Source organism: Bos indicus, chromosome 22 (genome assembly GCF_029378745.1).
Source record: "Bos indicus isolate NIAB-ARS_2022 breed Sahiwal x Tharparkar chromosome 22, NIAB-ARS_B.indTharparkar_mat_pri_1.0, whole genome shotgun sequence".
NCBI lineage: Eukaryota > Metazoa > Chordata > Mammalia > Artiodactyla > Bovidae > Bos > Bos indicus.
Genome location: NC_091781.1, coordinates 21,562,383 through 21,575,211, shown reverse-complemented (window position 1 = coordinate 21,575,211; position 12,829 = coordinate 21,562,383). Strand labels below are relative to the sequence as shown.

At 43.8% G+C, this 12,829-nt stretch overlaps 1 protein-coding gene across 7 annotated transcripts in view; it reads left to right on the top strand.

The window, feature by feature from the left end:
* Positions 1–12,829, top strand: part of ITPR1 (inositol 1,4,5-trisphosphate receptor type 1) — a 352,734-nt gene that overhangs the window by 189,567 nt on the left and 150,338 nt on the right. For all 7 annotated transcript variants that reach the window (XM_070777089.1, XM_070777087.1, XM_070777086.1 and 4 more), the window contains 5 exons: positions 63–200; positions 5,241–5,366; positions 7,865–8,065; positions 9,569–9,820; positions 11,629–11,754. In XM_070777089.1, the coding sequence (XP_070633190.1) occupies positions 63–200; positions 5,241–5,366; positions 7,865–8,065; positions 9,569–9,820; positions 11,629–11,754 (843 nt within the window). The remainder of the gene's footprint in view (positions 1–62; positions 201–5,240; positions 5,367–7,864; positions 8,066–9,568; positions 9,821–11,628; positions 11,755–12,829) is intronic.

Sequence of the window (12,829 nt, the reverse complement as noted above, 5' to 3'; positions counted from 1 at the left end):
AGGTTAGATCCTCAGAACAGAGATGTGAGTTGACGAGAAACTTTGACCTTTCTTCCTACCAGATTTTGATCCGACTCAGCAAACTCTGTGTTCAAGAGAGCGCATCCGTGCGGAAGAGCAGGAAGCAGCAACAGCGCTTGCTCCGGAACATGGGCGCCCACGCCGTGGTGCTGGAGCTGCTGCAGATCCCCTACGAGAAGGTGGGCATCGCCCCCTCCCTGCAGCCAGACCCCACGGCTGCTGCTCCTAGGGGGCAGGTTCCTGGGTTTTCCCAAAACCTTCACACTTGGGAACGGTTGGTGAAGAAATGAAGCTGATGTGTGATGACTGTCACTGTGAAGCAATCTTAGGTAACTGACGTGAAACAAACAGAGCATGGTAGAAGTACAGTGAAGCCCCCCATAACCTCCCTCCACTTTTAGAACTCTATAAAGAAGGAGGAGTCTGTTCTCTCCTTACTTCCCTGCCAGGCAGCTTGGTCTGAGTACAAAGGTCTGGTGGACAGAGCTGTCTCTGCACGTGGACTTGTACCATACACTTGTTTTCCTTTTTTTAAAGAGTTGTAAAAGCTGTTTATTGTTTTGAATCCAGTGTGTTTTAGAAGAGCTTGTGACATGGCCATCAATAACTCCCCCAGATCACATGTATGATTATGAAATCAGATTAGCGTAAGTGATCAATTATGAACCCCCCCCATCACAGGGACTGCAGTTTTCGACTTTCAGAGCAGGGGGATGAACTGGTGAGTTCAGGAGAGCCAGAGAAAGCTGTCTTCCCACATCAGAGATACTGGATCACCAAAGCTTAATAAGTATGTGCAGTACAGTTTCGTCTGCCTTGTTCCTCAGCCATGCAAGCTATAAATGCATGTGAGAACATAGGACTTGTCAACTCGAAGTCCTCGCTGTGTGCTGACAGCTGGTTAGGTTCGATCTGTTGGATTCGGCTCAGTCTAAGTCATCTTTTCTGTTGATAGAAATTAAGCTACATCTCTCATTTTTCGTGTTAGCATTTGGCATTGCTAGTGATGGGATGGAGGGAAGCAGGATAGCATAGACCTGACAGGGCACTTCTAAAAGCGTTCATTCAGGGCTTCATTGGTGGCCCAGTGGTTAGGAGGACTCTTCTTTCACTCTAGGGAGCATCGGTTCAGTCTCTAGCTGGGAAATTAAGATCCTACATGCAGTGTAGTATGGCTAAAAAATAATAATAAATAAATACAAAGAATAACAGTGTCCAGTAGAACAAAATGAAAGCATTCATTCAAGCTTCTAAAACCCAGAGTGGCATTCTTGGCGTTTCCACTTGATGGATGAGGGGACCGAGGCTGGGGAGTTTTAGAGTTGAGACTTAGGTGCTGGGCTGTTGAATTCCCCAGTGACTCCCAGAGGCTCCCTAGTGAAGTCACCTGAAGGAGGTTCCCTGCCCACTGCTTGCCAGGTACCAGGCCCTGTGCTGAGGCTTTTACATTATTCTCTCATTTAATCCTCAGGACACCCAGAGGAGATAGGTGCCCCATTCTAGATGAGAGGACTGAAGCCAGAGAGGTTTAGAAACTTGTCTGGAAGGCCCAGCTGCACGTAGCAGAGCCTGCTCAGCTCATCTGTGGGAGCCTGGGCCTTGGACGGCTCGCCTTCCACCCCACCTGCTCCTCACTTTCACCCGCTACCCTGCACCTTAGGAAGTTCCCTCCCGAGGCCGTCTCCTCAGTCACGGGGCCTGTGTGAATCTGATAGGTCAGGCTTTTCACCAGCCACAGATAAAAGTACAAGTTTAATCCCTTCAATAGATCAGGGTCTTCAGTAACCTGGAATTAATACAGATGGATGTGGCTGTCATCCAAACTTGGCCAATGTTTGGACTCAAACCAGCAAGTGGATTCGTCTCCGTCTGTGTGAAGAATGTCAGGAGAAAGGTTGCTGGCCTTGGCTTTGCCTCATAGTAACCTGTTTCCTTAATGAGACATTCATTCTCAGAGCAGTGTTGGAGGGACCTATAGGAACCAGATTCAGCTGGAATTGGTGACTCAAAGGCAGAACATTGTGTGTGTATACTTTGTCTGGTTTTTGGATGGATACAGCCATCCCATTGTGTAAGGACAGCGGAGGGACTCTTACTAACAGGTAAGTTCGTGTTATGTCTTTGTGAGCTCCTTGCCCTGTAAAAATCTGCTTTGAAGGGCAGAAGCTTTTAGGTAGCTTGTCTGCCAGCAGATTCCTTTAGTAGGTGAAGAAAGGGAAGAATGCACAGTGGTTCAGGGTTGCTGTGGTGTGTCTCTGTCCCAGACCCTCTGATTTCTTAGAGCTTAGAAACTTTGCCCCTCTCTCTGTAAATGAGAGACAAATCTAATACCTCCTTTGTTGTTCTGAGACTTGCTGTCAGCGTCCTCTTTAAACCTCCTGCTTTGTTCATCTGTCACCCTGGGAGTCTGGGTTCCTTCCATCAGTGTTCCTGGCAGAAGTGTTCTATTTTCTCACAAGGCTGTGGTCTAGATCAGAGTGGGCAGACTGCAGACATGGATCACCTCCAGCCTACCGCCTGTTTTTATATAGCACTAGAGACAAGAATGGTTGCTACGTTTTGTTTTGTTTTCAATTTTAGCTTTATTTATTTTTAATTGAAGGATAACTGCTTTACAGTATTGCGTTGTTTTCTGCCAAACATCAAAATGAATCATCCATAGGTACACATATGTACGTTTTTGAATAGTTAAATTTTTAGGGGTTATATAGGTGTGTGCATAATGTCCTCTGTTTTGTTTTTTGACCCATAAAGCCCTGAAGTATATATCTGGACCTCTAAGAAAAAAGTTTGCTGACCCTTAGTCTAGACCAGTAACAGCAGCTAACATTTAATGAGTCATTATGGTCTAAGCACTTGACATGAATTTTCTCATTTAATCTTCATAACCACAATAGGAAGCGTGTCCTTTATCAGCTCCTTGTTACAGATGAGGAAACCGAAAGGTTAAGTTCCTTGCCCAAGGTCACACAGCTCAGAAGCTGTTCATCTGGCCTAAGGGCCATGCAGCCTGGTGTCAGGGCCTGCATTCCCAACTGCGGCACTCTGCCTCTGAAATGAGGGGATGTATGTGAGGTGACTGAGGAAGATGAAGTGGGCTCTGTGAATATGAGGGGTGATTTCCATTTGGGGAGGCTTCTCGTTTTGTTTTTACTCTTTTAAGTAGTGGCTTGTTTAGAACTGGGTAAAGTAGCAAGTAGTATGCTTACTCCTTGGAAGGAAAGTTATGACCAACCGAGACAGCATATTAAAAAGCAGAGACATTACTTTGCCAACAAAGTCCATCTAGTCAAGGCTATGGTTTTTTCCAGTAGTCATGCATGGATGTGAGAGTTGGACTATAAAGAAAGCTGAGTGCCGAAGAATCGATGCTTTTGAACTGTGGTGTTGGAGAAGACTGTTGAGAGTGCCTTGGACTGCAAGGAGATCCAACCAGTCCATCCTAAAGGAGATCAGTCCTGGGTGTTCATTGGAAGGACTGATGCTGAAGCTCAAACTCCAATACTTTGGCCACCTGATGCGAAGATCTGACTCATTTGAAAAGACCCTGATGCTGGGAAAGATTGAGGGTGGGAGGAGAAGGGGACGACAGAGGATGAGATGGTTGGATGGCATCACCGACTCAATGGACAAGAGTTTGGGTAAACTCCAGGAGGATGGACAGGGAGGCCTGGCGTGCTGGGAGTTGGTGATGGACAGGGAGGCCTGGTGTGCTGGGAGTTGGTGATGGACAGGGAGGCCTGGCGTGCTGCAGGCCATGGGGTCACAAAGAGACAGACACGACTGAGCGACTGAACTGAAAGTAGCAAGAGGTTTCTTTGTTTTTAAATGTCTATCTATTTGGTTGCACTGGGTCTTAAGTACAGCATGTGGGATCTTCAATCTTCGTAGCAGCATGCGGGTTCTTTAGTTGCTGCATGTGGGATCTAGTTCCCTGACCAGGGTCACACCTGGGCCCCCTGCATTGGGAGCTTCGAGTTTTAGCTGTTGGACCCCCAGGGAAGTCCCAGGAGGTTCTATATAATTGTCCTGTCATGGGCCTCTTTGTCGTTCAGTTGCTCAGTCCTGTCTGACTCTTTGCGACTCCATGAACTGCAGCACACCAGGCTTCCCTGTCCATCAGCATTTCCCAGAGGTTGCTCAAACTCATGTCTGTTGAGTCAGTGATGCCATCCTATCATCTGGATCTCTGTCTCCTCTCGCCTTCAGTCTTTGCCAGCATCAGGATCTTTTCCATTGAGTCAGTTCTTCGCATCAAGTGGCCAAAGTATTGGAGCTTCAGTTTCAGTATCAGTCCTTCCAATGAGTATTCAGGGTTGATTTCCTTTAGGATTAACATAGGCATCTAACTCTTTACAAACATTGAGTGTATTTTTTTGAAGTGTAGTTGATTTACAATATTAGTTTCAGGTGTACAGCAAAAGGATTTGGTATCTTTTCAGATTATATTGCATTAAAAGTTATTGCAAGATGATAGCTATACTTGCCCATGCTGTAAAGTGTATCCTGGTTGCTTACTGAGTATGTGTTTTTGATATATGACATGAGAATCTGCTAATCAGCCATGGGAAATGCCTGAGACATACATTATCCTGACTGTGTAAGTAGGAAAGCTAAGTCTTAGGTTAAATCATGTGTCAGGTGATGGGGAAAGGAGTCAAGACAGGTACATCTGCCCCAACTTAGAATCTAGAGTTCCACTTTGCTGTGTTAACTGCTGCCAGCATTTAGGGTGTCCATAGGTTAAGGCAACTTGAAAATGTGTGCCTGAGAGCTGGGAGATGTGCTTATAGCCAGTGATGAAGTTGGCCCCTGCTCTGCTGTCCATCCGTATTTTCAGAAGTAGGAGGTTTAGAAATTTCAGCAATTGCTAGACAGTGAGATCTCAGAGAGTTCCTCTTAGCTTTCATTCTCTATGTCCTTTTTCCCTGATAAAATCATTTCATTTGACTGCCCAAGGCTAGTGGGAGAGAATTCACTTTCCTCCATGAAGCATAGACAAATTTCTGATTTCTCTGCAAGAGTCAGCGGTGCAGCACCCCCCAATGTTTTTATACAGCCAGCCCCTTGAAGCACCCCCCAGAGCCCCACATGAGTTGAGGGGATGGGGGCATCATGGAATCCTGGCCTAGAGATCGCTGCTTTCTCTATCTGACCTTCCCTTGCCAAAGGCCTAGCCGGGTCTTCAACCTGTTTTTCATCTGTCTTCTCCCTCACAGGCTGAAGACACCAAGATGCAGGAGATAATGAGGCTGGCTCATGAGTTTCTTCAGAATTTCTGCGCCGGCAACCAGCAGAATCAGGCTCTGCTCCACAAACATATAAACCTGTTTCTAAACCCAGGGGTAAGACTGGAGGCCTGTCTGGGACTCTGTGCTGGGAGGAGGACCGCAGTGGGTGGAAGCAGGAAGAGAAGAGAACAGCTTGTTCTTTTGCTGTTGTGGCCGCTGGGACTTGTTATGATGCAACCTTCATTCTGATGGGGAACATTTTGATCAGCTCTCAGGAGGATGTGAATACTTTATGGGAAAAAAAGGTAGAAGGAGGGAGGAAGCGGTGGTAGATGCAAGATAAATGTATTTTCTCTTAGTAGCATCCCTCAGTACATCAAACTCCAGCTGTAGCAAAGTACCAATTCTCACTGTCCAGCCACATCCTCCTGAGGTCCTGCATGAAGTTTTCTATGTTTACACAAAACATAATGTGTCCGTGTAAAACATAATTGTGTTACATTTTAATTACATATGTTTTTAATATGTTACATACGTGTTATGCTTTTTTTATAGGAAAATGGTGGTACACTGTACACATTGTTTTTGTATTTTGCCTTTTTCACTTACACATCTTGGGTATCTTTGTAAGTCAGAGATATATAAATTTTTCTCATTGATTTTCATGGCTAAATACTTCCCCGGTGGCTCCGCGGTAAAAGAATCTGCCTGCAGTGCAGGAGATACGGGTTTGATCCCTGTGTTGGGAAGATCCCCTAAAGGAGGAAATGGTAATCCACTCCGGTATTCTTGCCTGGAGAATCCCATGGACAGAGGAGCCTGGTGGGCTACAGCCCATGGGGTCACAAAGAGTTGGACACGACTGAAGCAACTGAGCGCACATGGGCAGAATGGCTGTAACTTTTTTGAAACCATTTCCTTATTAATGGACAGTTCAGCAGTGTCTGATTTTTGGCTCATGAGCAGTACTGCAAAGGACAGCCTTGTACATTAACACACACTCACATGCACACACACAAACACACCTAAGTACTCATCCATACTGCTGGAGCTTTCCAGAGAAAGAACTGCATTGTAGAGTCATCTTCCATCCTTTTCATGTTAATGAAAAGGCAAAAGATGAAAAGGTTAAAGCCCCTTACCTCACACCAGTCATTAAACCTAATAACTCTGTAAGTCTGGATAAAAAGTAGAAAATGAAGCTCCTGAAAAGGAAAACCTGAAAATATCCTCATGACCTTATGGAAGGGAACTTTTCTCACAATGAATGCAAAGAGCACTAGTCATGCAGGAAAATATCAATAAATCAGACTTTTAAAAAAAATCAATGCAGAACTTCCCTGGTGGTCCAGTGGTTAAGCCTTCGCCTTCCAATGCAGGGGGTGTGGGTTTGGTCCCTGGTCAGGAAGCTGTGATCCCATCCACATGCCTCTTGGCCAAAAAACCAATAGATGAACAACAGACGCAAAATTGTAACAAATTCGATACAGACTTTTTAAATGGTCCAAGATAAAAAAATCTTTAAAAAAAAATCAAGAACTTCTATTTGTCAAATGACACTGTAAAGAGTAAGCGAAGACAAGCCCCAGTGAGAGAAAACACTCAGTGTTCAAGTCCAGGAGCAACTTCACTCCCAGTAGAAGCAACAAACTCCAGAAGGTCCGTGAGGAAGATCACAGCCCACTCTTTCAAATGAGCTAAAAACTTTAAAATGGGACGCTCTGCCGTAGAGATTATCCAAATGGCCAACAGCCATCACAAAGCCCTCAACATGGTTCAGCATCAGAGAAATGAAAATTGAGGAAGTTACTTACAACAAATTATGAAATTAAAAAACTGACACTACTCAGTATTGGCAACACTATGGAGTAGCTGTAATGTAGAATGTAAATTGTTAATTTGTTTCAAAGCTGTTTGGGAGTATCTTCCAAAGCCAAATGTATTTGAACTCTGCAACCCAACATTATTCCTGGGTATAAAGCCAACAGAAATGCATACATTTCATTTATCAGAAGACATTTAGAAGAATGTTCAGAGGGACCCTGTTCATCACACATGTCATAAGAACTGTGTCACTCCTTACGCTTAAGACCGGTGGTGGTGGTGGGGATTTAATTGCTAAGTCACTCCCCCGAATGCCCATCAACAGATAAATGCACGTGGTATATTCATGCGACGGAATGTGTGTAGCAGTGATAGTCAACAAGCTAGTAACACATACAACACGGATGACACGATTGCAATTTGAACAAAAGGCAGGTAGAAGAGGATGCTTGAGGTTCAAGACTGGGCAAAACTAATCTGTGGTTGTGGAAGCCAAAATAATTGTTAAACTTGGAGAGAGCGGGCCATAAAGGGGTCTATTTTGTTCCTTGGTCTGGGTGCTGAGCTTCCCTCTGAAATTCATTCAGCAGAAAACTAATGATGTGTTTACTGTCCTGTGGTTTTATTACACATGATTGAAAAAGCTGAGTTAACAGGAACACCCTACAGAAGCAAGGATGGAGAAAGATGCTCTCGCGGGGCTGAATGCCCCTGCCTGTGTTGGGATAGACTCTTTCTCGCCTCGCCCTTCCTTTGATCCTGTCTCTGTGCCCTTGCTCTCGCGTCAGATCCTGGAAGCCGTCACGATGCAGCACATCTTCATGAACAACTTCCAACTGTGCAGCGAGATCAACGAGCGGGTCGTCCAGCACTTTGTTCACTGCATCGAGACTCACGGTCGAAATGTCCAGTACATCAAGTTCCTGCAGACGATTGTCAAGGCTGAAGGGAAATTCATCAAGAAGTGCCAAGACATGGTCATGGCCGAGGTGACAGCTATGTATTTCTAAATACCTTCATCCGATGTTCTCAGGGACTTACAAATTATTTAATTTTATTTGTATAACCTGGCACCGTGTCCAGGGGCCATTAAAAAAAAAATAATGTATGTGTGTGCACGCACAAGTGTGTGTGATCTTGTGTGTGTGAGCTTAAACTGTAGAAACAGCCAAGAATCCAATCTACTTTTTCATAGCAATAAATCTATTTTAAGGATCGTTGGCTAGGATTCTTCTGAGAGAGTAAAACAGCCCAAGAAAATTGAACCAAAATACATTGAATTGAGATTAAATGTGGATAGAATCCTTTGAGCCAAAGAAGTTCTTCTTGTGAATTCTATAACTTAAAAAAATTATCCACCTAATTAACTAGCTGGGAATATTGTTGGTTGATGCTTTATGAGAAGCTGGTCAGTAGAATCGGGGCAAAGTCCCCCTTGGGTCTCTGTCAGACGTCAGTGCCCATGGATGCCGTCTGTCCCAGGAGGGTCCTCTGTCACCCTCGGGACTTCAGCTTCTGTAGGTGCTTGCTGTCATCTTTCCATCTTTAAAAAATAAATGGAATCTCAAGTAAATCCAGCTAACACCTGGAGTTGTGGTCTTATCTACATATATGAGTTCAGTGAAAGATGGTATAGTGTCGTTAAAAGTGTTGGCTTGACCTGGGATACACATGTCTTCTGGTCCATGTCCCAGGCTGCGTGATTCAGGATTGAGAAACTCACAGGCTAGTTAAATGAGATAAAGATGACAGTGATAGCTACCATTTATTGGAATGGCTGCTCCAGTTGGTATTGTAAGCTATTGTGGGAACATTCTCAGAGTTCATAAAGGTTAGCTGTTATTAAGTGAATAATATTGACCGTATTTATTTTGACTTCTGTGTCAGCCCTTTTTGGATCTTTCATATTTCATGCAGTGCTGAACAATTTCAACACTTAATTCTTAAGTAGATTAATGAGAACCCCCAGTCCCCAGCAGACAAGTTTTATGAATAGAAATGCCTTGACTCTTTGAGTGCTGAAAGGAAGGTGTATCTTACTTAGAATTGGATTATTTGTGATTGTGAAGAAATAAGGCAGTGTATGAAAGAGCTGTAACAAAAATACAAAGCGTGAAAGGAGATGGGAACATTTTTAAAAAGAAAAAAAAAATCATAGCCCAATAATTAGGGGAAATACAAGGGCAGGCTTGAAATCTACATTTTGCTTGATACATGAATGCTGGTATGTAGACTTTCTCTTCCCCTAATAATGTTTAGGACTGCTGTGATATTTTTATATCTGAATGAAAATGCTGCTGCTGAATTTTTTAGTTGTTTAGTAATAAAAATGAATGAAGTGTAGATGAGTTCAGTAATATAAATGCAGCTGGATTTGGAAGGTAAATGCTGACAGAACCTCTCTTTCTGTGTGAATAGATTTCTTTTTTAATGCTTCCCCCATCCCAGCAAGCTTGTGCTATAAACAAGTCTCACTCTCTCACTGATCACAGCTGGTTAATTCAGGAGAGGATGTCCTCGTGTTCTACAACGACAGAGCCTCTTTCCAGACCCTGATTCAGATGATGAGGTCCGAGCGGGACCGGATGGACGAGAACAGCCCCCTCATGTACCACATCCATCTGGTGGAGCTCTTGGCCGTGTGCACAGAGGGCAAGAACGTCTACACGGAGATCAAATGCAACTCCCTGCTCCCACTGGATGACATTGTCCGCGTGGTGACCCACGAGGACTGCATCCCCGAGGTGAGCGACTGCGTCCCCAGGGTGGGTGGGCTCTGACTCTCCACATGGTGTGGGGCGGGGGGGTGCGGCTGGATGGGAGCTGACCCAGGTGGGACCTCACAGCTTTGACACCCACGGCTCACTTAGCTGTGAGACTTCCAGTGGCCAAAACAGCATCCTCTTGAGCCTTGATTTTGTGTGAGAGGGATGACAGGGGAAGTAAATCTTTTTGTCTCCTTGAGAAAGAACAGGAAACTGCTGCAGTCATCTCACCTGTTGAAACAGGAGCGTTGAGCTGAACGGACCTCTCAGAAATGAGATGAACGGTGGCTAGGGAGACAGTTCACACCAGTGTAAAACTTAATAGGTTTATTCTTTAAAACAAAAACTTGCGATGCAAAAATCATGAATGACAGCTTTAAAATATTCAGGAACAGCAGGTAACCAGTAAGAAATGGAAAGTAATCTACAATTTTACCACCCATAATAAATACCTGTTAGGTTTTTAGTAAATCCTTTCAGCTTTTGTTTTCCCTATTCATATACATTAACTAGTAACAAAAAAAATGGATCATGCAATATATATTTTTGTTCATGTTTTAAAATATATAGTATTAGTTTATATTATTAGTATATATACATATGCATTTATATGTGTGTGTGTGTGTGTGTAGAGAGAGAGAGAGAGAGAGCGTGCGCATATTTTCAGCTTCCTTGGTAGCTCAGGTGGTAAAGAACCAGCCTGCAATGCAGGAGACCGCGGTTCGATTCCTGGGTTGGGAAGATCCCCTGGAGAAGGGAGAGGCTCCCCACTCCAGTGTTCTTGGGCTTCCCTGGTAGCTCAGACGGTAAAAAATCCACCTGCAATGCAGGAGACCTGGGTCCAATCTCTGGGTTTGGAAAGATCCCCTGGAGAATGGCATGGCAACCCACCTCAGTATTCTTGCCTGGAGAATCCCGTGGACAGAGGAGCCTGATGGCTACAGTTTATGGGGTTGCAACAAATCAGACACAACTGAGCGACTGAGCACAGCACAGCATAGATTATGTAGTATATATTAAATATATACTGTTTTTAGACTACTTTTTGGAAAAGTTATTGCGTTTTGGCAGGGTGAACACTTAGAAGTGCTGTGTCATGCAAGGTGCATTTCTTTTGACTTGACAGTGTGAAGTGCCTTCCAGCAGTTTGACCTCAGCGGCCCCACACCACAGAGCTCTTATCACTCCAAATCCTGCCAGCTCTTATTGTTGTTATGCCCTTTATTATTTATTATTTTTCAGTCTGGAGGCTGTATAGTGATACCTCATAGTGGTTTTAATTTCTGTCTTCTTGATTACTAAATGAGATTCAGCCCCTTTCCATATATTATTTTTGATATTTACTATTCCTTTAAGTAAATATCAGATCACATTTTTTGCCCCTTTTTCCCATCTTACACGCAGAGATCTGTAAGAATTCCTTGTGGAGATATGCATTGCAAACAGCTTCTCTCCAATTGTGTCATTTAACTCTTGTAACAGAGCCATTTCATGAGTAGAAATTCTTAACTTTAATGTAGTCAAACCTGGCCCTCTTCTGTGGTCCCAGTGTTCTGTTGCATTCTTCACCTGGAAGTCAGGAACATCTTCTCTTCCAAAAGCTTTGTTTTCAGATGTCATCTTGGTGAATTTTGACCATCAAAAAGCCATAGAGATTCAGTGGCCAAGAGAAAATGGAATGGCCATCTTGGTCTGTCCTTGTCATTGTTAATTTGAGGGAACTAGTCAGTCCCACATGTCCTATGAATAAGTTGATTTTTACAGAAAAATCTGTTTCTCTTTTTCAGGTTAAAATTGCCTACATTAACTTCCTGAATCACTGCTATGTGGACACGGAAGTGGAAATGAAGGAGATTTATACCAGCAATCACATGTGGAAATTGTTTGAGAATTTCCTCGTCGACATCTGCAGGGTAAGGCTTTCTGGAACTACGGAGACAGGGGAAGGGGTATGTGTGGGTCTGCGTCTCCCTGTGCAGACGTAGGGATGACAGTCACGTCATTGCAACTTGCTAGTTGGTGGCACAAGGAGATACCTGGCTCTTTTACCGCGTCTTATTTCTTTTGATCTTTTACTCCTAGCTTGAGAATAGATTTTATTCATCAAGCTTCAGGGAGGGTAGGTTATTTCGGTTTTCATTTCATCCTTTATGGATTGATTTGGGAATGATAATCTGGGACATATTAAAATCAGATATATAAAGTTTTGTCTTTTTTGACAATGAGTCTCTCCTCGAAGGACACCTTCCTGAGTGTGAGCATTTATCTCCTAAGATCTGGTGTCAAGGATCCTTCAAATCACATCGCTTTCCCACCTATTGCTTTCCTGACCCAGCCTTCGGGATGGCTTCAGTAGTCTTGATTTGGTTTTGCAGTGACCTTAATACATGTTTGAAAGCCATGGGACTATACCCTCACAAGACACATCATGGATTTAATAGGAGTTGTGTGGTGGTCAGGTTGGGGGAAAGTAACTCAGTCCTTCACAGAACAATTGTGAAATGAATCCCAATTTCAGAAACATTGTGATACTAAAAAGGAAAAAAAAAAGTGCATTGTAGAATCATAGAATGTGGCATTTTCTCCTGACTGTACCATTACCAGTATAAATACAAGGAACCTACAAGAACTTAATTTCCTTCTAATCAGGACTGTGTTTAATAATACCCTAGTGTTGGCATCACAGATATATATTGTTGTTCAGCAGCCCAGTCATGTCCGACTGTTTGCGACTCCATGGACTGCAGCACGCTGGGCCTCCCTGTCCCTCAGCATCTCCCGAAGTTTGCCCAAGTTCATATCCATTGCATCAGTGATGCCATCCAGGCATCTCATCCTCTGACACCCTCTTCTCCTTCTGCCCTTGATCTTTCCCAGCATTAGGGACTTTTCCAGTGAGTTGGCAGATCGCATCAAGTAACCAAAATACTGGAGCTTCAGCTTCAGCATCAGTCCTTCCAATGAGTATTCAGGGTTGATATACATATA